Genomic DNA, 23,372 nt, shown 5'->3' with positions numbered 1-23,372 from the left:
CTGATGTCTGCACATCTAAATATCACAAACAATGGAAATGGCCTCCTAGAGCAGTTTGGTAGGGACTAGAGTAATACGGCTGGGCTTTCAAGCTGGAAATTAATGAAATCAAGGATGCACTTTCTGAAAAACTAAAAGAGATAATGTTTTTGACTGACTGTCCTATTTCTGTTTCATAGTTGCTACCCATGTGAGCCCTTCCATCAATTTTTTTTTTAATTCGGTGTAGTTTCCGAATAGATGCTGTTCAATGGAGTTATCTGAAACTAGGGGTGGTGAGATGCAGAAAGGAGGACCTGGGGAAATGGCTTCTTCCTTGAAGTCTGAGTCCATGCTCCTCATCCATGTTGGTTCTTATGGCCTTTTCTCTGCCGCAAGCAGAGGTAGCTGGTGCAGAAGGTCAGTGTTGTCATCGTTCACAGGCCCAGGGATGCAGGTAATGGTGAGTGATGGGGGTCTACTTTGCTTCTTCCACACAATGCTTTCTCAAGCTTTCCTGGCCTGTGGTGGAACTTCTAGAACTAGAAAGTCAGTTCACTGGCTCCTTTCTCAGAGACCAGGATGAGATGGGACGTGGCCGAATGACAGGACACAAAGGGAAAACATGGTACCAATTAGCCTCAGAGCAGGATAGAGAAATTTATATTTGCACAGATGGAAACTCAAATTCCCAAAGTCAACCTAAGAAAAACAGCAGATTTTCTTTGAGCACTAATTTCCCTCTGTACAAGCGGCATGTGCATTTCTGGCTGGGTGATCCTGGACACTCTGGGGTAGTCTGCTCTAGCTCAGCTGGAATGGCTCTTTCTGGCAGTGCCACATCGATATGAGCCCCAAAGTAAATCCACACATGGCATCACGATTGCTAAAATAATGAAATATTACTAGCCAAATTCAACTGCAATTCAATGTTATATTTCACACAAATTTAGAAAAATCAAGAATATGATATTAAAAGCATAAAATTAAACAGAAAGAAATCAATTTCTACAAGAAATCAAATATATTTACAGTGAGATTAAAAATAAGCTACTTGAATCATAAATTTAATTTTATTTTAAATAACTTTAGCTACCTCAGCTGTTAATACAATAAAAGCAGAAAGAACAGGCTGCCTTTTTCGCCGGATTTAATCAGGAAACTGTATCTACAGTAATTGACAGAACTCGCATCTTGTCCTTCACCCATCTCATCAAAAATTATTGCATTTTTTCCCAAACTGTATTTTTTGGATTCCTCTGTGAATATCATCCTCTTTCCTGGAGGCATCTTGGTTTAAATCCATCTTTAAAAAAAGGAGAAAGGGTACATATGTGGAGGCAAAATATTATCTTGAAGCCAACAGATAAAGAGTTGCTTGAAGAAGCTGATTGTACATACAAGCTGCCTGGGGTTGGGGTAGGGAGGGCTGTTGGTTTTGAGGAACGTGACAGCCTTTGGTGGACGGACACAGGCAAAGCCCCACGGGCCTATCTTCCTGGGCAGGGTCAGGACTGAGCCAGCGAGGTGGAGCTTCGTCTTCCCCTTGGAACTTGTTGTTTTGGTTCTCCTTCAAAAGCCTTCATCCAGATAAGAAGCCAATGACTGATTACAAAAATAAGAATAATTAAATTTGGCTCAAGAAATAGATTGTCCAACTGTTCTGCCTTGTTTCTAATATCCAAGGCCTTTACAAAGAAACAAAAGCATCTCTCAATCTCCCAACAAAAGTGAACATTTTTTTCTTTTTTTTTTTTTTTTTTTTGCTCCAAATGCTACGACCTGAAGAATGGCTGCAGATTGAGATATCAAAAATCTCAGAAAAATATATAATATATTTGTATATCTCTGTATGTCTATTATTTAAATTTCACATTCCTTTAAAAGTGGTTATTCAGTCAGTAGCTGCTGAAGGAGGCTCTTCTGCTGGGCCTGGGGGGTCTGTGGTCCTGACGTGGGTTTTTGAGTTCCCAGTGGACCAGGCTGGTTCAGGTAAGGGTCCCCGCCTACCAGATTCACTGTACACTGGACGTCAGCAAACACCTGAACCTGTTGCACCTGCTGGAACACAAATAAAAGATGTGTTTAGACAGAAGGGTCTGCCCCCCCGGCTTATGAGTGGGTACTACTTGAAGTGGAAACTCACTAGAGCATTCCTCTAGTCTGTAGTCACCACAGAGAAGAACTCTTCTGTCTTCTTGTCCTACAAAAAGAAAATCGCTGCACTCATTTTGCTCAGGGTTCTGGAAAGTTCACACTTTAAAAATAAAATAAAAATTGGAATGGTCATGTCAACCCCTACAGGGTTGCCATCAATACTGAAAGTGAGTGTCATTGCTAATATTGCCAAGGTTGGGAAAAGCCCAGTTTCAGAGTATGGTACCCTGTGGTGGGTCCAAAAAAAAAAAAAAAAATAACATGCTATTTGGAAAACCAGTTCAAAAGCATTCTACAGATGACTTTAGTAGGATAAAAAATCTTTATGATGGCACTGAGAAATTAAGGGCTTTAACCCAGTATCAGCAAAATAAACCCACCACAACTTAGTAACAGGACATCAGCACTACTAAGGTTAATGTCCAGAAGATTTGTGTAGTATCTAAATATATTATTACATAGCTCCTTACATATGAGCTTTAGAATTACAACAAATTATCATTTGAACAATTTTATATTTGACTTTTTTTCCTGATAGACAATTCCTTAAACACATGAGCTAAAAATAACAGTAAATCTACTAGTTGAAGACAGTGTGAATTTTCCCTTTACTTTCAGTAGTAATACATATATTCCTTAAAAATGTCACAATTTTTCATAGTTCTAACATTTTCTATTGGGAAAATAAAGCCAGAAGTTAGTCTTACCAACTAGCTTATTAAAAAGTTGTTAATAGAAATGATTAAGGCCAATATCACACTTCTGAATGCTCCAGAGCAGGAATAGAAACGCCTTCTAAGGCATCTAAGTGTCTCCAATTTTTGGCAAACTGGTGCCTTATGTTTAATAGGTTCATAAAGAATTTTAGATGTGTTTTTTTGTCACTTATCACTAATATTTGGCAATTACACTCCACTCCTCTGAAAAGCTTTCTACTCTAAACAGAGTAAAAGTTGTTTTCTACCAGCCTTCATGTCCTACCAACTTTCTGTATCAGTCTAGCCAGTAGTGTCTTATTCTTAATCCACATACATCCCCACTCCATTTGCTCTCAGATAAGACAGACCCTGAGTAGTGTTTTTATGGTGCCTAATGAATTAAATCCCTAGTTAGATTAGATTAGCACTGTTTCTCTCCTCATCTTGCTCTTTTCCTAGTTTCCTAGGTTTTGTTTCTTGCCCCTATATGCTTCATCTTTGAGCTTTTTCTCAGGTATCTAAAGCACACTGACTGTCTTACGTCTGCTCTCTAGCCGACTCTGTGCCCTCACTAAACTGCTGTTGTAACCGCCATCCCTACTTTTCCTCTGGGGTTTGACCTGGGCATTCTTCTCTCCCAGGTGAACAATCCCCTATCACCTCCTCCTGCTTCTTTAATCTCTGCAACCCTTTCTTCTTCTTTCCTCTGTCTAGCCTCCTCCCCAGTACAGCTGGCCCCTGGTCCTCCCCAGTCCTCTCTCCTTTTCCATACATCTGTCCCTGCATTTCTACCTCCCTCACTCCGATCTCTGTTTGGCAAATATAAATTCACAGAGACAAACAGAGGTGTCATGAAGGGCTACAACAGAAAGAAGACTCTGCCACTGAGACTTCGTGCGAACACAAACAATAGTGTTTTTTCAGCAATTAAAAAATTTTGTGGGGGGGAAACTGAGGATTGAACCCAGGGATGCTTTACCACTAAACCACACCCCCAGTCCTTTTGATTTCTTATTTTGAGACAAAGTCTAAGTTGCTCAGGGCCTTGCAGAATTGCTGAGGCTGGCCTTGAATTTGCAATCCTCCTGCCTCAGCCTGCGAGACACTGGGATTATAGACATGCACCACTATACCTGGGTTCAGCTATTATTTTTAAATCAACATAACTTTCATGTTTATGTATTCCTAAATATGAAATAATGGGGCAAAGCCTAATGTGTTTTTGTCCCCAAATAATGAAAAACACTCCTGATAAAGAAAAGCATGATACAACAGACTAGAGAGAAAATTCTGCTTCTTTAGAAAAAAGTAAAAGAGTATTTTTAGATAGTCTATTTTTGAAATTAAAAAACCTAAAAAAACAAAACAAAACTCTAAAACACATTTCATCCATTTTGAATATTTACTTAGAAAAAAGGATGCCTTAAGACTCAAGGACTTCTTTCACAGACGGGCAAAGCCTACACAGAAGATGAAGATCTGCCAGGGGAGAAGAATGGGGTGACAGCGAGTGCCAGCCTCTGAAGATTTTCCAGCATCGTTTTTCCTTTAATTCAAATACTATCCCAGGTTCAGAACTTACAGCTTGGTTGTTTTGCTTTAACTAATTTGTCATGATACACAGTACATGACTCTGTGAGCATGAGACTTTCAAAGACTTCTGGTAAATGAAGACCATCTTCATTCCTCAATCACAAAACGCCCTTTCTTTATCATCAAAGGACTGAAGTTTGGTTTCATAAAGCTCGGACTCTGGATACAGCCTCCTACCTGGTCTTTCTCCTCCTAAGCCAGTTGTCCAGCAGGCCTTCCTTTACCTCTTCCACCCCAAGATAAAGCCTATGCCAGCACGCTTTATCAGTGTTCTCCTTCAGGGATGAGTTTATTTAGGATGAAGTCCAGATCACTCAGTTAGTATTCAAAGGAAGCTGGAAATTTGTCCCCATCTACTGTACCAATTTTGATTCCTACAAATTCTTACTACAAACTTTTTACCTTCAGTGGATTTTGTTTTCCAGGACTATGCTAAGATATCTGTTTCCCTGTCCTTTACTACCCCTTATTCTGGCTTCTAACAACCATTACATAGACCTTTCTCTTTCTCCTGGCCTGAGAACTGTCCGTCAAGCCCAATTCAGCCTACTCCTATGTAAATTCTCTCTGAAACATCTCAGTCATTTCTCTTTTCTTTATTCTTTGCAGCAATAGGGCTTGAACCAGGGCCTTGTGTACTAGGCAAGAACTCTTCCACTGACCTCAGTCCTATTTATTCTTTCTTTGAATGCTTATGCTCTTGTTACTTGTAACATAAATTTGATAGTTTGCCTTCTTTGGTTATGTGACAGTTTAGGTACATGTGTCTATATGTTTTATCTTTCAACAGGCTCTAAGTGATGTGACAGATACAGCATGAACTTTGGTGTTAGAGAGACCTGGGTCTGAACCTCAGCTTCTCCTCATTGTAGTTTTGTAAGTGGTACATATAGTTAAACCTTCTCAGGTTCGGTTTCTTTATCTGTGAAGAAAAGGAACACTACCTCCTTTGTAGGGTTACAGTGAGGCTTAAATGAGATAAAGCATACAGTGCCTACCACAGTGCCTGGCAAATCATAAATTTTACAATAAAACTTTTTCCTTCTCTTCTTCTCATAGTTCACCCAAAAGACAAGGAAGATATGTGTATTTCTATCTCATCTACATCAAAATACCTATGTTAAAAAAAACTTAAGATAAAGATGAAACCCAAATTACCAAAGTGAATTAAAACCTCCAAAATTTCTAAGTTTGGTTAATACAGGGAATTTGGCCATTTGTTGTTTATGCTGTTCAGAAACATACTTCTAAGGAGGCAGAGCACATAGCAGACACTGTTTAGTGTGAACTTACTTAGATCTTCTGAGTATTTTTATTACAGATGAGTTTTAAGCACTGTTACTTAAACAATAACAATGAGTGGCCACCTGTGTGATTCCCCTACCTACCCTTTCTAAGAACTCAGTTAAATCCTCTGAAAGCTTATCTCATTTAACCCTCTCAACAATCCTATAAGCAGGTATCTTGTTAGTTCTGTGGTTACACAGCAGCTCAGGAAAGTTCTGTATCATGCCCACAATGACACAAATAAGGAAGTATGGCCAGGACTCACACCCAGGTCTGACTTCCAAGGTCAGGTTCTTAAACCACGATGCTACGCAGCGTCCTCTGTGTATCTAGAGTACATATGACAGCTCTGCACTTAGCATTTTCTTACTGACCTGGGTTCCATCTGCTTCTGTTTTGAGAAGGTCAGTGGATGAAAGCTGGTTGCAGTAGAGGCCTGTGTGTCTCAGTGCTGGATCATTTATCTATTAAAGACAAATATAAGGCCAAATTACAAGCATGTTGTTTAAGTTAAAGACCAAATTCTTCAATGAAAAACAATCTCCTTTGCTGTGAAGAAGCTTTTTAGTTTGATTCTATCCCACCTGTTGATTCTCAATTTTACTTCTTGTGCTTTAGGAGTCTTGTGAAGGGAGCTGGTTCCTAGCTGACATGATACAGATTTGGGCCTACTTTTTCTTCTATGAATTGCAGGGTTTCTAGTCTAATGCCTATGTCCATGACCCACTTTGAGTTGAGTTTTGTACAGAGTGAGAAATAAGGGTTTAATTTTATTTTGCTAAGCACATATTTCCAGTTTTTCCAGCACCATTTGTTAAAGAGGCTATCTTTTCTCCAATGTATGTTTTGGTGCCTTTGTCTAGTATGAGATAACGGTATTTACATGGGTTTGTCTCTGTGTCTTCTATTCTGTACCACTGGTCTACATGTCTGTTTTAGTGCCAATACCATGCCCTTTTTGTTCCTATAGCTCTGTAGTATAATCTAAGGTTTGGTATAAAGATACCTCTTTCTTTGCTTTTCTTGCTAAAGATTGCTTTGGCTATTCTGGACCTCTTATTTTTCTCAATGAATTCCATGACTACTTTTTCTATATCTAGAAGAACGTCATTGAAATTTTAAAAGGCATTACATTAAATCTGTATAGCGCTTTTGGTAGTATGGCTGTTTTGACAATGTTAATTCTGCCTATACTGTTAATGGGAAATATTTCCATCTTCTAAGGTCTTCTTCAATTTCTTTCTTCAGTGTTCTGTAGTTTTAATTGTAGAGGTCTTTCACCTCTTTTGTTAGATTGATTTCCCCAATTTTTTTTGAGGCTACTGTAAATGGGGTAGTTTTCATGATTTCTCTTTCAGTTGATTCATCACTGATGTATAGAAACTCAATTAATGTATGGGTGTTAATTTTATATCCTGCTACTTTGCTGAACTCATTTATGAGTTCTAGAAGTTTTTTGGTGGAGTTTTTTGATCTTCTAAACATAGAATCATGTCATCAGCAATCAAGAATGTGAAGAGAGAGCCTACAGAATGGGAGAAAATCTTTGCTACCTGCTCCTCAGATACAGCATTAATCTCCAGGATATGTAAGAACTTTAAAAACTTAAAAATGAAAACCCAGATAACTCAATTAATAAACAGGCAAAAGAACTGAAAAGGCACTTCACAGAAGAAGAAATACAATTGGTCTGCGAATATACGAAAAAAAATGTTTAATATCTCTGGCAATCAGAGAAAGGCAAATTAAGACTACACTGATATTCCATCTCATTCCAGTCAGAATGGCGAACATCAAAAATACAAGTAACAATAAATGTTGGAGAGGATGTAGGGGAAAAGGTACACTCATTTATTGCTGGTAGTACTGCAAATTGGTGCAACCATTCTGGAAAGCAATCTGGAGATTCCTCAGAAAACTTGGAATGGAACCACCATTTGACCCTGTTACCCCACTTCTCAGTTTATACCCAAAGGATTTAGAATCAGCACACTACAGTGACATAGCCACATCAATGTTTAAAGTAGCTCAATTCAAAATAGCTAAGCTATGGAACCAAACCAGGTGCCCTTCAACAGATGAATGGATTAAAAATGTAGTATATATACACTACGGAATACTACTCAGTCATAAAGAGAAATGAAATTATGGCATTTGCTGGTAAATGAATGGAACTGGAGATTATCATGCTAAGTGAAATAAGCCAAACCCTCAAAAAAAAAAAAAAAAAGGCCCAATGAATGTTCTCTCTGATATGCAGATGCTAACTCACAATATGGGTGGGAATAGAAGTACACTGGATTAGACAAAGGAAATGAAGGGAAGGAAGGGGGAATGGGAAAAGGAAAGGTAGTATCAGACAAACTTTCCTATGTGCATATATGAATACACAACCAACATAATTTCACATCATGTACAACTAGAAGAATGGGATGTTATACTGCATTTATGTAACATATCTCATGTGTTCTATTGTCATGTGTAATAAGACAAAATAAAACAAAACAAACAAAAAACCCCCCAATCTCCTGACAAAAAAAAGAAGGCATGAAAAATAAAAGTTTAGTAATTTACTGCATTGTTTTAAATACAGACAGTTTTCCTTGTGGAGACAGAGTGTGTGCAAGGGAACATGAGAAGAACCTCCTGGGTGTTGGTGATGTTCTGTTTCTTGATTTGGTGGTAGTTATCCAGATGTGGTCAGTTTGTGAAAACTCACTGAGTTGTATACTTTTCTGTATATTTTTATAGGTTATACTTTTTTTAAAAAAAGCTAATTTTCTCTCAATGCATACACGTCTATTAGGAACAGGGATCATATTTATCTTCCTGTCTGAATCCATTGAAAAAACTGGAAAAAACAGCCAAGTGCAATGGTACACACCTGTAATTCCAGTTAGTTGGAATGCTGGGGCTGGAGATTTGCAAGTTTGAGGCCAGCCTAGGGCAATTTAGTGAGACCCTGCCTCAAAATAAAAAATAAAAGGGCTGAGGATATGGAGCACCACTGAATTCAACCCCAAGTACTAAAAAAAACAAACAAACCTTACTGAGATGAAAAACACCCTGAACTAAACAGAACAGATATTGCAAAAGAAAAAATTAGTGGACCTGAAGCTACAGCAACAGAACTATCTAAAATGAAACATGTAGAGGAAAGAATGACTGAACTTCACTCTAACACTCTCCCCAACAAAACCCAGGGGGCTATGGGCAGCTTCCCAGAGCTCTATTACATGTGAAATGAGGTTTTGAAGAAGAGGGGAGTTGACAGGAAAAAAAAAATGAAGAAGGAATGACTAACACTGTCCAAATTTGATGAATGAGAAACAAAGAATATCATATGAAGACATGTCATAATGAAATTGCTTAAATGAATTATAAGAGATAAAATTTTAAATCAGAGAGGAAAAAAAACAATAATGTACAGAAGAACATAAAAAAATAATAGCAGATATCTCATTAGAAGGTTGCAGTAGAATAACATCTTTAAAGTACTGAAAGCAAAAACTGCCAACCTAGGATTCAGGGGAAAGAACTTTCAAAAATAAGGTAGAACAAAAACTTTTTTTCAGATAAATGAAAGTTAAAAGAATCAACAGCAGCAAATGTGCACTATAAACTTAAAAGAAGACCTTCGGGCAAAAGAAACTTCCATACCAAATGGAAGTCTAAAACTACACAAAGAAATAAAGAAAACTGGAAGTAAACACAAAAAACTTCTTATTCAAATTTGAAAAAAATATAGTTGGCTATTCAAAGAAGAAATAATGACATGTATTGTGGGGCATATATCACATAAATGCAACAACACAGCAAAGGAAAGGAGGAATGAAAATATATGATTATGAGGATCTTATATATGAGGTTACTTAGGATTATTTGAAGGTAGACTGGTAAATCAAAGATATTTAATATTGACTCAAAAGCAATTACTACAATAATAAAACAAGTAAATATAGTTAATAAGCCAAAAAGAGAGAAAATGAATAAAAATATTTAATTACACACACACAAAAGCCAAAAGGTTAAGACAAAGAAAACAAGAAGGGATATGCCATACTAATAAGCATGTTATATGTAAACAGACCAACCACTCCAATTAAAAATCACAGACGGCTCAGTTGAATAAAAAAGCAAGACCATGAGGCTGGGGCTGGGACTCAGCTGTAGAGTGCTCACCTAGCACATGCAAGGCCCTGGGTTCAATCCTCAGCACCACATAAAAATAAATTAATAAAATAAAGGTATTGTGTCCAACTAAAAAAAAAAGCAAGACCAACTATATAAGAAACTCACTTTAAATATAATAGTTTTACCCAATTCATATTATTATTGTTATTTTTTAAGGTAGTGAAGATCAGGAATAATTGTAATAACTGACTACAACAAGATAACAACAAGGACAAGAAGAAATCCTATTTAGTTCCTTTAATTTGCTGTAAGATATGGATCACTAAGTTACTGGTTTTGTCCTTACTAACCTCCTTAGGCTTACTATATAATTACTGGGAAATATGAAATTTAAATAATCAATCAAAAAGGAACTTTATACAAAAAATAATCAATGTTTACATATTTTTAAGAATTGCTATAAATTATGACTGCATGGTAGTAGTAGCCTCGTCACCACAATTTACTTCATGGTTGCGTACATGAATGAGAACTGTAAGCACCTGGAATTACTCTACTATAATCTTCTTAAATATCATTTTGAATATAATCATTCTCTCCTAAAAACCTGCAGGAGGTTCCAGGACAAACTCCAAACACTTAGATGGCATACAATATCCCCAAGAATATTATCATATAAATTCTGTTCTAAATATAAATCTCTCTTTCACATTCATTGGGCTTTTCAACCTTTCTTCCAACCTAGGCTCTGCTGTAATAACCAATATTGAATGTTTCTTTTTCAATTTTCTCTCTCTCTCTCTCTCTTTTCTCTTCTCTTCTATTTCGTGATAATAGGAATTAAACCCTGGGCCTTAGGCAAGCACCCTCCCATTGAACTACACCCCCAGCCCTCAGTTCTCTTTTTGTAGGCAACTTTTCCCCAGTGCTTTTCCTGACTAGGCCTTTTTCCTTTTCACCACTCAGCAGTCAACTGTACACACCTCTCATCTGATATTAATATGTATGGTCCTCTGGGGGTTCACCTCCTATACAACTGTTTGGTCTTATTACTCAACTTGACTATCAGTTTTGTTGTGTCTCCTAATATGTTAATATGTATAGTCTCACAGAGGTATCTTTATACATAGTAAGCTGAATAAATGCTTGTTGAATTAAAGGTGGAAATGAAGAAAATGTATTCAGAATATAACAGCCAATACGTATGCTACTTTATAACACTAAAATTTCATGAAACTAAAGTCTTATTTATAAAGTCTATCAAAATTTCCACTGTATATCTTAAGGGCCAGTGATGATCAAGAGATGTCAAGAAAGAATAAAGAAGCAAGATTATTTCTGGTTACTGTCAACATACCCGATGAACAATGAACTGTGGTGTACTGTGGTACGTGTGTGGCAAGTGTACCAGCTGTGGCTCTTACCTGCTCAGGGCACACAGCGTTCATTCCTGGCATCTGCAACGAGCTCATCTGCATCTGGCCCATCATTGGGTTCATGTTCTGAACATTTGTGTTTCCACCTGCCATGGACACGGTGATGCTCATATTGTTGTACACTCCTGGCTGTGCAGGTGTAGGCTGGTTCTGGACAGCTTGATTGAACACACTGTTAACTCAAAAACAATCCAGATTACATCCACTGATCATGAACATGGGAATAATGTAACTAGATTCTGTTTTCATCAGAAAATTTATTAGACAAAACAATTCCAAAGAAAATATTTTATATTCTTAAGTTACATGTAAGACTGTATCTTATTAAAATATATCAGGTTTCAATCGAATTCAGATACATTTGAATTCTGTTCAATGGGTTTAATAACTGAAAAGAGCTTGTTTTAAGTTGCAATTATTTCTTCAGGACTGACCAGATAACTTCATGTCTTTTCTATTAAACAAAATACAAGGCAATTATGTTTTCAGATGGTTTGTTTTACTGACTTCTTCATGATCAAGTTCTGGACTGTTGTTATACCAAAGATCTCAAATGTGAAGACAGTTTTATCAGTAGGTAGAATAAGCCCCATGTAAATTCAACTTGAAACTTTGTAACTGAACTCTGAAAATTCTCAGTGATACAAATACACACATCTAATGGAAAATAATATGATTTCTTTTATTCATAAGATCTATAAAACATCAAATATTTTATGATTATAAGTCAACTGTTAATTCTGGAGAATTTGACTCCAAAAGTGATTTCCCCTGTAATGGCTTCTTTATTCCTTATTAGCTCAAGTGGTAAGCAGGAAGTACTGACATTTACAGCTTCTAGTACATTAAGATAATCATACTGAAATTAAAAGACCAAGAACAGTATATTATTGTCTGAAGAAAAGTAGCAAATTCTTCCTCTAAATAATTATAAAACACAAATGCTCACAGAAAATTATATTCTTAGGAAATGCTCAATAATGCATGAGTGGATCATTAATGTCTGAACAACTATGCTTGTAGAACAGTGTTCCCACAACTATAGGTAAGAGAAAAACCTATGAGGGGCTAGGATTGTAGCTCAGTAGTAGAGCACTCACCTAGCATGTGCGAGGCACTGGGTTCAATCCTCAGCACCACATAAAAATAAATAAAATAAAGGTATAAAAAACCTATTAATTTATGCTTATTTTCTAATGAGAACATAGACAATGCTCATTTGTCAACTGATACATAAATCATCACTGTGAAGGCACAAGGCTATGTAAGTCAATGCATGTAGAAGCTTCAAAAACAGTGATATCATATTCATTGAGAAAATGTTTAGGACTTAAATTTCCTTTCAAATTTATATTTGGGCCAGGTGTGGTGGCACATGCCTATAATCCCAGCAACTCTGGAGGCTGAGGCAGAAGGATCGCAAGTCCAAAGCCAGCCTTAGCAAGGCCCTAAGCAATTAGTGAGACTCTGTCTCAAAATTAAAAAAAAAAAAGACAGGGGTTGTGTGGTTTAGCATCTTTGGGTTCAATCCCTGGTTAACCCCCCTGCCACCACCCCCCCCAGATTACACACACACACACACGCTTATTTTTATTTTTGAGACTATAAATTTGCTTAAATTCATTCAAACTACTGCCAATAGTTCCATTTTAGTTTACTCCATCAAGGGAAGAAAAGAAGTCTGTGAGCATCCTGAATCGCTGTCCTAGGTCCTGGAAAGGTCATTTGTCAGCAAGAGCCGTTTATCATATTCCTTGAGGTACCCTGCCCCATGTGGTAGAGATAATGAGTGGTCACTATTTCTATTAGTAAAATGGTAAGATTTACTGCCTATTTTGACTAATAATCTACACATGAATCAAATAAGCAAGTGTTAGTGTATGAAGAGCTAGTGGTGATTATTTTCTTTCCCAAATTATTTGGAAAAATTAAAGTTCATAGAAACTACTGAAAGACAACAAAAACTCTCATCCACATTTTAATATGAATCCAAGAAGTAACTTGGGAGTAGGGAGTTTTGGTACTGATTTCTATAATAGATGTTATGTGAAGTGCTACCTGTTTTACAGGATGGAGATGCAGAAGTAAATGAAAGCAAAGACCTTGCTCTTAGATCCTTGTATTTTAGTTGGATTACAAACAAATCAACTATCATAAACAGGTCTTAATTTTGATGAAGAAGCAAAGAATATAAAGGAGGGACCAAGGGTAGCAAATAGTATTGTTTCAGAAATGATTAGCTGGGCATGGGAGCATACAAAACCCTACCTCAAAAACCAAATCCAAAACCAAAAATCCAACTCCTCCCAAACAATACCACCCCCCAAAACAAACAAACAAACAAACCAAACTAGAAATGATGGCCAAGGAAGTATGATAAGGTGACATTTAATGTCTTTGTCTAATAAGGTGACATTTAAGGAGAAACTTGCAATTAGAGCCAGCAAACCATGTAGCTACTAAAGGGAAAAACATTCTAGCCCAAGGACTAAAAAATGCAAAGTTATTGTGTTTGCAATGGACGTGGCACATCTAAGCAACAGAAGAATACACAGAAGCCAGTATAACTGAGTAAGTGTGAGGTCAGAGAAGTATCCAGGAACAAGATAATGCAGGGCATTACAGGCCCTCTTTTGTATTTTGAGTAAGTTAGGGGCCACTGGAGAGTTCTGAGTGAAGGTATGACATACTGCCTCATGATTTAAAAACACTACTCTGATTACCATGTAGAGATTAAGCTATGGTATAGCAAGGGTAGAGGCAGGACACAGGAGGCTACTGCAATGGACCAGAAAAAGGTGTTGGTGGCTTGCATTATAGTATGTTAAGTATTCCTCTTGCATATTACAGAGATGGTTCCATCTATATCTAATTTATACAGAGTCCTTACTGAGAGTTCCATAGTTTAAAAAGGGAAAGATGCCAAGAAGTGCTTATGATTTGGTTATTTGTTTGACGTGGGATATAACAGAAAGATAAAATGTTTTCTTCTGAATGATTAGAAGAATGCAGTTATCATTTACTGAGATGGGGAAAAGTAGTAAAAGAGTGGGTTTTTAGGAGAATATCACCTTAGTGATATTTTATTTTTGATTTTGGTACTGGGATTGAACCAACGGCCTAGCATATGCTAGGTGAGTGCTTTGCCTCTGAACTAGATCCCCAGCACTCACTTTAGTTTTTGTCATGTTATGATTAAGATTTCTAAGCAGAGATGTCAATTAGGCAGCTGGATATACAGTATGTTGCTTAGGAGAGCTGTCTGGGTTAGACATTTAAATATGGTAAGTAATAAGCATATGGATAGATACTTAAGAGGGACAAAATTAAAGCAATCAAATAAGTGAGTGGATATGGGGAAGAGGTCTTAGAATGAACTCTGGAGATGACCTCCCAGCAAAGGATGGTCTCCAACAGAAGAGACTAAGGTAGGAGGACAGTTGCCTTTCTTAAGAGAGAAAGTCGCTCCAGAAACTAAATGAACCAATGAAAAGAATTTCAAGATGCTAAATGCTTAAGTGTGTCAAATGCTATTGACAAGCATTGCACTTTGCATGGTAGAGGAGATTAACCACCTTGACAAGAACACTTTAGGTAGAATGGTATGGATGAAAGCCTGACTCCTGACAAGGAGTGGGAGGAGAGGACGTAGATAGGAATTTAACTATAAATGAGAGCAGTAAAATAGTGAATGAGGGGCTGAGGTTGTGGCTCAAGTGGAAGGGTACTCGCCTAGCATGTGTGAGGCACTGGGTTCGATCCTCAGCACCACATAAAAATAAAATAAAGAAACTGTATTCACCTAAAACTAACTAACTAAATAAATATTTTTAACAAATACGTGAATGAGAGTCATCAGCAAAACTATATTTTTTCCAAGCCTTTCCTTTATCTATCTATCTATTTATTTATTTTTGTTGCTGGAGATGGGATTCAGGGCCTCATGCATGTTACACAAGCACTCTACCACTGAGTTGCACCCTATCCCTCACCCTCCAAGCTGTATTTAAATGCTTAGGTGGAGGTATGGAGAAGGAATTTAGTTGGATCTCAATTAAGGAGAGCTGCCAGGTATGAGAGCATCAGATGAGAGCTGGGCAAGGGAGTTGAGTGTGCCTGTAAAGAGACAGTGATGGACATGGAATCAAAAGGGAGTGTAGGAAGCTGGGATTAGAATATATTCCTCATGCATATTACAGAGATGGTTCCATCCATCTCTAATTTATACAGAGTCCTTACTGAGAGTTCCACAGTTCTCCGACAAAAAAAAATTTCCTGCTCACCTTTCAATGAACTTTAAGAGAATATGGTCTTATATTTTCAACTTTAACTGTCTTACTTATTATGTTGTCACATTAAATGGCTTCCCTGTCATTGGAACCAAGACACAACCAAATTAAAATCCTTATAAAACTCAAATGATGTGTGAAAAGTTCAGCAGCCAGGATTTGGAAAAAAAGACATTATATTAATGAGATAATTCTGAGCAAAATGGGTAAGATAAGGCCACTGAAAATACAGATATTAAAAAAGGGGTAAAGCAGAATGATCCAAGAAGCCTTAGAACCATTTTTTTTGTTTTGTTTTATTTTGTTTTGAGTTGTAGATGGACACAATACCTTTGTTTTATTTATTTATGTGGTGCTGAGGATCAAACGCAGTACCCCACGTAAGTGAGGCATGTGCTCTACCACTGAGCCACATCCCCAGCCCACCTTAGAACCTTTTGCTATTGTCATAAAAATCTTTAAACACACTGAGAAGAGTAAGATTTGTGTGCCCACTACTCAGCTCTATGAATTCTAACATTATAATAGTCTTGGTTTACATCTGTAAGATTTAAGAATGTTCTTACTAAGGAAAACTTTAAAAATATTATCTATTTCTATATCTGTCCCAAGGAAACTGTTACTGATGGGAGTTCATCACACTCTTCAGGGGTACAGGGAGGAGGAAGAAAATGTTGGAGACCACTAGACCATTTTTCTGTACTAAAAATACACAAATTTGCCTTAACAATGATTTGACACTTTAAATGTTAAAAATTCTTAATTATCTTTACTGATAACATAAAATTCAATTTCTTCCATTATATGAATGGTAGTAGCCAATAATCTTCTACTTAGACTGTAAAAAATAAAATCAGCCCATCATTGCTCTAATGTGCTACAGAGTATCAGGAATGTAAAATAAAATATAAAAATAACCCCTTACTTGTTGTTTCCTATTGCTCCTTGTTGCCAGGCCTTCATGTCTGGTGACTGGTACCCAGAAGCAGGTGGAGTTTGCTGGAGCAGAGAGCTCTGAGGGGGAGGGATTGGCATTGGCACCATGGAGCTCCCAGGACTTAGAGATGGAGCAAAGTTGGCCTCACCTTGGGGAACCATTCCTGAAAATTGATAAAAATTAAATTATGTGAACACACTATAGAGTTATTAAAACCATAAAAGAAAAAACCTAAAAGGATCTGTCATAATATATTTAGATGTATCTTCTTCAACAGAGTAGGGAAAATTATTTTCTCAAAATAAAGCAGGAAGTCTTAAAAAAAACAATCACACACGAAGAAGAATGCTTTCCATTCATTGAGATTGCATAGCACAACTATGTCTGATTTTTTTCTGTTCCATTTTTGCTAACGAGAATTTTTAAGTATAAAAAACATGAACACAGATGATGGATTACTTACATAACAAAAGGAACTTAGAAAAAATTAAGTAAGAGAAACCTATGTGTGAAAATGAAAAATAGAACGTTTCATGAGACAATCCTGCTTTGTCTCTTTGTGGACTCTTCTTCCCCTCCCCCCTTTTAAAACTTTATTGAGACATAATTTATACAACATGAAATTCACCCATAGCAACTGCACAATTCAATGATTTTTAGCAATTGTATAGAGCTGTGAACTATCAACACAATCCAGGGGAGGCATTTTCATTATACCTCAAATTCCCTTGTACTTATTTGCAGGGAATCTATTTTTTCCTTTTAACCTAGGCAACCTGATCTGCTTCTGTCTCTCCATTCAGATTTGCCTTTTTCTGAAAACTTCATATGAACATTATCATGTGTGGTCTTTTGTGTCTGGCTTCTTTTACTCAGCATAGTATTTTTGATATTCAACCATTTTATAGCTTTTTTTTCCCTCCCCAGTAGTTCATTCCTTTTTTTTTTTAAATTTAGGAAAGTGCTTATTAACAGCCATTGATATAATTGTGTTGAAAATCAAATAAAAGAAAAAAGAGTTTAACATCTGGACTTCTTATTCTTTTCTAGTGATCTACATGTCTATCTATATTTGTGTGCCCACTAACATGTTTTCTTCATTGTTGTAACTTTAGGGTAATTTTTGAAATTAGATAATTACTATACAACTCTGTTCATTTACAAAATTGTTTTGGTTACTCTAGGTCCTTTGTATTTGTATCTATATTGTAAAACAAGCTTGTAGATTTCTCCAAAAAGCATGCTGAAATTTTGATAGGAATTCTGTTGCATTATAGAAGTGAACTGCCAGTTTTTTGGTCTTTTTTCTGATTTCTTTTTTTTTAAATATTTATTTTTTAGTTGGACACAATAATTTTTTATTTTGTTTATTTTTATGTGGCACTGAGGATCGAACCTAGGGCCTCGAACATGCTAGGGAAGTGCTCTACTGCTGAGCCACAACCGAAGCCTTGATTTCATTTTAATATATCTTTATTTTACATATACTCAACAATTTTCATTATTACATATGTTCAAGTGCCCTGTAATTTTTAATCTACTGTCCATCCATCTAGCACGTTTTTCACTCTGGTATTCTCTCCTACAAGTTTGATTTTTTTTTCCATCTTCCACACCTCTTCTTAACTTGGTTAAGTGTTCTTCTAGTTTCTTGAATATACAGAATAAATTTATAATTTTAATTGCCTTAAAGTCTACTAATTCTATCATCTGTGTAATTTCTGGCGTGGTGTTTGATTGACTAATTTTTCTCATCATTACAGGTTGCATTTGCCTGCTTCTTTGCATACCTGGTAAGTTTTAAAAGTCAGATTTCAGACTGAATTTTATACCTCGTTAGGATCTGGATTTTTTAAAAAATTTTTGACTTGTCTGGGCTGTGGTTAGGTTACATCAAAACAATAACTCTTTTGGGGTCTTGTGCCTAGTGAGACAAGAGCAGAGTTCAGATTAGGGCTCATTTTGCCCTCCTACCAAGGTAAACACCCGATACTCCATAAATTGTGTTTTAAAAATGGTAAGAAGAGGATGGTAAGAATGAGGATGGTAAGAAGGGAGCTGGCCCTGTGCAAACTCTGAAGACTATTCCCTTTAATCTTTTCAGGTGGTTTTCTCTGGTCTTGCTTTGTGTACATATATACATGCATGCATGCATGCACGTTGACATTTCTCAGGTGAAACCCTGAGGGGGACCCTCTGCTTTTCCCCCTTCTTCTCTGTGTGTGCTCTGTCCTCTCTGATATTGAACCTTGTGACTTCCAGTGCTGGCTTTCTCAGCTTCTCAGCTCTACTGCCTGTACCTAGGGAAACCACCTAGCTTCTGCTGGATTCTTCCTCACGGCTACACAATCTGGACAATGTCCAGAACTGTTTTTTAATTTACTTTGATGTTTTGTTGGTTTCAAATGGGAGAATAAATCTGGTCCCTGTTACTACATTCTGGTCAAAGAAGAAGTCCTTATAAATGGATTTCTTTTTATGCTTTTGTTATGCTAGCACTCTGTATTCTCTTTCTCTTTTTCTTCCAACCAAATGCAGCTCACAATTAAATACTTTTAAGGCAAGAGTAAGCCATAAAGACAGAAAAAGAATGTCATAATTTGATTGCTGATAATTTAGCATAATTCCTTCAAATCTCCAGAAAATTATGCATAATTTATACCTGATCATTTCCCTTGTCATGATACCACAAGCCTGTTTCTATGTCCTTAATGTCTTTTTAAGAACAAGCATAAATGCTTGTACAAATTCTGTTGCTAATATGATGACTTTTCTCTTTGTTTGGTTAATCTAGCCAGAGATGTATTACTTTACTCATTTTTTATTGTTTTACAGGCTACAATTTTAATTTTTCTTGTGATTCACATAGATTTTCTATAGTTTCTTTTTTCCTTTCACTAAATGCTTAATTACTGTTTTGGATAAAGATGATATAAATACAGCAATGAATTTATATTTTCTTCCTGCTGCTCTCTCCATGTGTAATTTAATCTCTGGTAAATGATCATGACTTAGAATACAAGAAGAAATTTTTCTTTCATCTTTGACTCTCAAGGGTGAGGTTTTGGTTTTTGACATCATCTTCTATGCAGACTGCCTTTGCATTAATTCTGTTTGAAATTTTCTATTTTGGTTCTGGGCTTTTAAAAATTACTTGTTTTGTAGTTAATGTATTTTTAATCTTATTTATGATGAAATAATTTCTTTGAGAATAAATATGGATGTGTGGGGGAGAAAATACTTATCATATTCTGGATATTATTCTGTGGAATCAAAGTTAACCAAATAAATAAAAGATCCAAATATTATCAGGATGCTTTTTGATATTTCCTTTTGGCTTCATTTCATCAAAATGTCCACATTAGAATGGATAGTCTTCCTTATTACATGACCTGTATTTTCATTGTTTTTGTGGTTAGTGTTGGTCTTTTATTTTTACTGTTTTCCATATTTTTATTGGTGCAGTGTAGTTGTACATGTTGATGGAATTTGTTGATACATATTCATATATGCACAAAATATAACAACATAATTTGGCCAATATCACTCCCCAGTACTTCCCCCATTTCTCAATTTTATTTATTTATTTATTTATTTTTTGTGGCACTGGGGATCAAACCCAGGGTCTTATGCATGCAAGGCAAGCACTCTATCAACTGAGCTATATCCCCAGCCCCCAATTTTATTGTTTTTTAAAAGACTTTTTTTAAAAGAGAGAGAGAGGAGAGAGAGGAGAGAGAGGAGAGAGAGGAGAGAGAGAGAGAGAGAGAGAGAGAGAGAGAGAGAGAGAGAGAATGAATTTTTAATATTTATTTTTTAGTTCTCGGCAGACACAACATCTTTGTTGGTATGTGGTGCTGAGGATCAAACCCGGGCCGCACGCATGCCAGGCGAGCGCGCTACCGCTTGAGCCACATCCCCAGCCCCTTTAAAAGACTTTTAAAGTGAAGTTTTAGGTTCAAAGCAAAATTGAGTGGAAGATACAGAGATTTCCCACGTATCCCCTCCCCCCCTCACATGTATAGCTTCTCCCATAGGGATGTTTGTCAAAATTTATGAAAACTAGTGTATACTAATACCAATTATCATTCAGACCTTAGTTCATAAAAAGGTTCACTCTTGGTGTTGGACATTCTATGGGTTTGAATAAATGTGTAATGTCATGTGTAAACCATTGCAGTATCATACAGAATAGTTCCACTGCCCTAAAAATCCTCTATGAGATGATCTAGTTTTAGTAGAAAGAAATAGCCTGTGGATAATAAATTAGGGGGAGAGTTATAGTTCTGGTCTCAGTTCTCCTTCTACACTGAACTTTGGAGTCCTTGGACCAGGTAATCTAGTTCCTTCTACTTAAAAAATTCTACAATTCTATCTTTGTCTAGACTATGCTCTCTCTCCCTGCTGGACCATAAGCAGCACAGCAGCCAACTGATAACAGCAACTAGAATTAGAACTCATACTTCCATTCGTTCATTTTAAAAAAAATATTTACTTTTTAGTTTTAGGTGGACACAATATCTTTATTTTACATTTATGTGGTGCTGAGGATTGAACCCAGTGCCTTGTGCATGCTAGGCAAGCACTCTACCACTGAGCCACAACCCCGGCCCCTCATTTTTTTTTTAATATTTATTTTTTAGTTTTATTTGGACACAATATCTTTAATTATTTATTTATCTTTATGTGGTACTGAGGATTGAACCCAGGGCTCGCCAGTGCTAGGCAAGCCCTCTACTGCTAAGCTACAACCCGTCCCTCATTCATTTCTTTATGCATTAAGCATCTATTCATTGCCAAAGCACTGTGCTAAGCACTGGAGAAGCAAAGATTAAAAAGATCACACTTTGGTCATGGAAGGAACTTGCTATTTAAAAGACAGCTAGAATAACATTTGATTATACAGGATGGTGAGTGTTTATGATTGGAAGTATCAGGGATGGACTTCTAGGACATATATCTGAAAGGAGAGAGGAACAGGAATGAGACAGGTAAGGGAAAGATATTTCAGATGGAGTACAGGAAGTACAAAGGCCCAGAAGTAAAAGAGAATATGGTATGTGCTTTTTCTTAGAACCTGAGAAATTTGTTATAGCTGGAACACTGAGATATGGAGTAAAGGAGAAATGGGGCTGATGAATCTAGCTTTGGACAATTTGGAGTGCTGGTGGAAAATGCAAGCATATCTGTCCAGTGGACAACTGTTCATATGAGCTGAGATCATAGAGAATGGAGTCATTAGCATGTAGAAGGCCCTGCAGGCCCAGGATCAATGATGAGGAGTATACAGAGTAGCAAGTTCACTGCAGTCCACAGAAGAGAGGTCTCTGGATGGGCTGCAAGGAAGCCATGAAGTGTAACAACGTTCATGCTTATTTCAAATATTATCCTTGTATAAAGCAATTTGTGTTTAATTCTGTGCTTGTATATTCATCATCATGGAAAGACAGTCTAGGAAAGTTCTGTTTTCAGAAATATAAGAAAACTTACTTTGCCATTACTCTTATCTATATGTCCCTTTGTTTAATTTGGGCCCATAGTAAGCTGAAAGATGCCAGATCTTTTTGTTTTACTGTCACCAGTTAGTATAGGGATCAGCAAACTTACTACTAAGTGCCAGATAGTAAATATTTTTGGTTTTGTAGTGTATAATGTTTCTGTAACAACTACTCAAGTCTACTCTATGAAACCAGTCATAGATAAACTAGTATAAATGAGAGCATTGAAAACTAGTGAGCATGGCTATGTTCCAATGAAACTTTACAAAACTGCATGGGCTGATTAGGTTCATGGGCCGGAGTTTATCAAACACTGAAAAATGTTGGGACATATATTTTAGTATTCTAGGGTGGCAAATTAATTGTCAGTAAAAGCATAAAATTATAAAGGCCACAGAGCCCTTGCATCTAGATTACCTTAAGCTGATTTTTAAAAAAATACTTTTTTTGGAGAAAGTTTTTTTTTTGAAAGTGTTAGAAATTTTCTAGAACTAGAACTTGAATTTGTACCAATTTAAAATCTGGTCTTACAGCCTTCTAATCAGACCATTGATCATGTTGGGGCAAATTTATAATTTTAAAGTAAGAAGTTAAAAACACGGCATCTTTAAATGTTACTATTCTCTCCAGAAAAAATCTAAGTTTTTTCTAGTATTATTTTGAAGGAGTTTATGAAAGAATTGATAGCTTTGCCATTTCATTCTCTGCAAATGGATAAAACTATTACATTCTTTACTGTACCAACATCTCGGTTTTGTTTGTAATATGAATCTGACTTTGTCTAAGAAAATTCCTATTTTGTGAAAAGTAATTTTTTGTCAATCAAAAAAGTTAGTCTGGGGCTGGGATTGTAGCTCAGTGGTAGAGTGCTTGCCTCACATGTGTAAGGCCCTGGGTTCGATCCTCAGCACCACATAACAAAAATAAACAAAATAAAAATAGAGATAAAAAAAAAAGTTGGTCTGGAAGAAAAATCTAGGTATCAGACACATACTGATTACGGGTGCTAACATGTTGCCCAGCAAGTCAAATGGCAGCTTTCTCATTGAAATTCACTTTTAAGCAGCTTTAAAATTTTCATTTCCCTTTTCACTTATATAATCTGGGTTTATTATCATTTTTTCAGGAACTGGTCATTAATTTTGCATAAAAGTTAGATTAAGCGTGGTGGATCAATTAAATGTGCATTACTACCAGTACCTATTAGGAGCTAAAAGTGATAGAAAAGAAATTGAAAAAAAACATATCATCACCCAGGACAAAGAGAACAGAAGACAACACAAATATGAGATTTAAAAAAACAAAACTTGGCAAAACAATGTTCACTGACAGGAAGCTACAACCTAAGAAGCCAATGAGAAGTC

At 36.4% G+C, this 23,372-nt stretch overlaps 1 protein-coding gene across 9 annotated transcripts in view; it reads right to left on the bottom strand.

Moving 5' to 3' along the window:
* Positions 1-1,025: 1,025 nt before the first annotated feature.
* The window catches only part of Ncoa1 (nuclear receptor coactivator 1), a 249,632-nt gene continuing 227,285 nt past the window's right edge, over positions 1,026-23,372 (bottom strand). For 6 of the 9 annotated variants that reach the window (XM_026385104.2, XM_026384981.2, XM_077791689.1 and 3 more), the window contains 4 exons: positions 16,499-16,673; positions 11,273-11,456; positions 6,089-6,178; positions 1,026-2,040 (listed from right to left, as the gene is read on the bottom strand). In XM_026385104.2, the coding sequence (XP_026240889.2) occupies positions 1,870-2,040; positions 6,089-6,178; positions 11,273-11,456; positions 16,499-16,673 (620 nt within the window). In that variant the 3' untranslated portion in view covers positions 1,026-1,869. Of the gene's footprint in view, positions 2,041-2,125; positions 2,183-6,088; positions 6,179-11,272; positions 11,490-16,498; positions 16,674-23,372 lie in introns of those variants that run through there. The other 3 variants (XM_026385416.2, XM_026385509.2, XM_026385594.2) reach the window with 3 other exon arrangements.

This window comes from Urocitellus parryii, chromosome 12 (genome assembly GCF_045843805.1).
Source record: "Urocitellus parryii isolate mUroPar1 chromosome 12, mUroPar1.hap1, whole genome shotgun sequence".
In the NCBI taxonomy this organism is placed as follows: Eukaryota; Metazoa; Chordata; class Mammalia; order Rodentia; family Sciuridae; genus Urocitellus; species Urocitellus parryii.
This window is presented reverse-complemented; position numbering and strand designations above follow the sequence as displayed.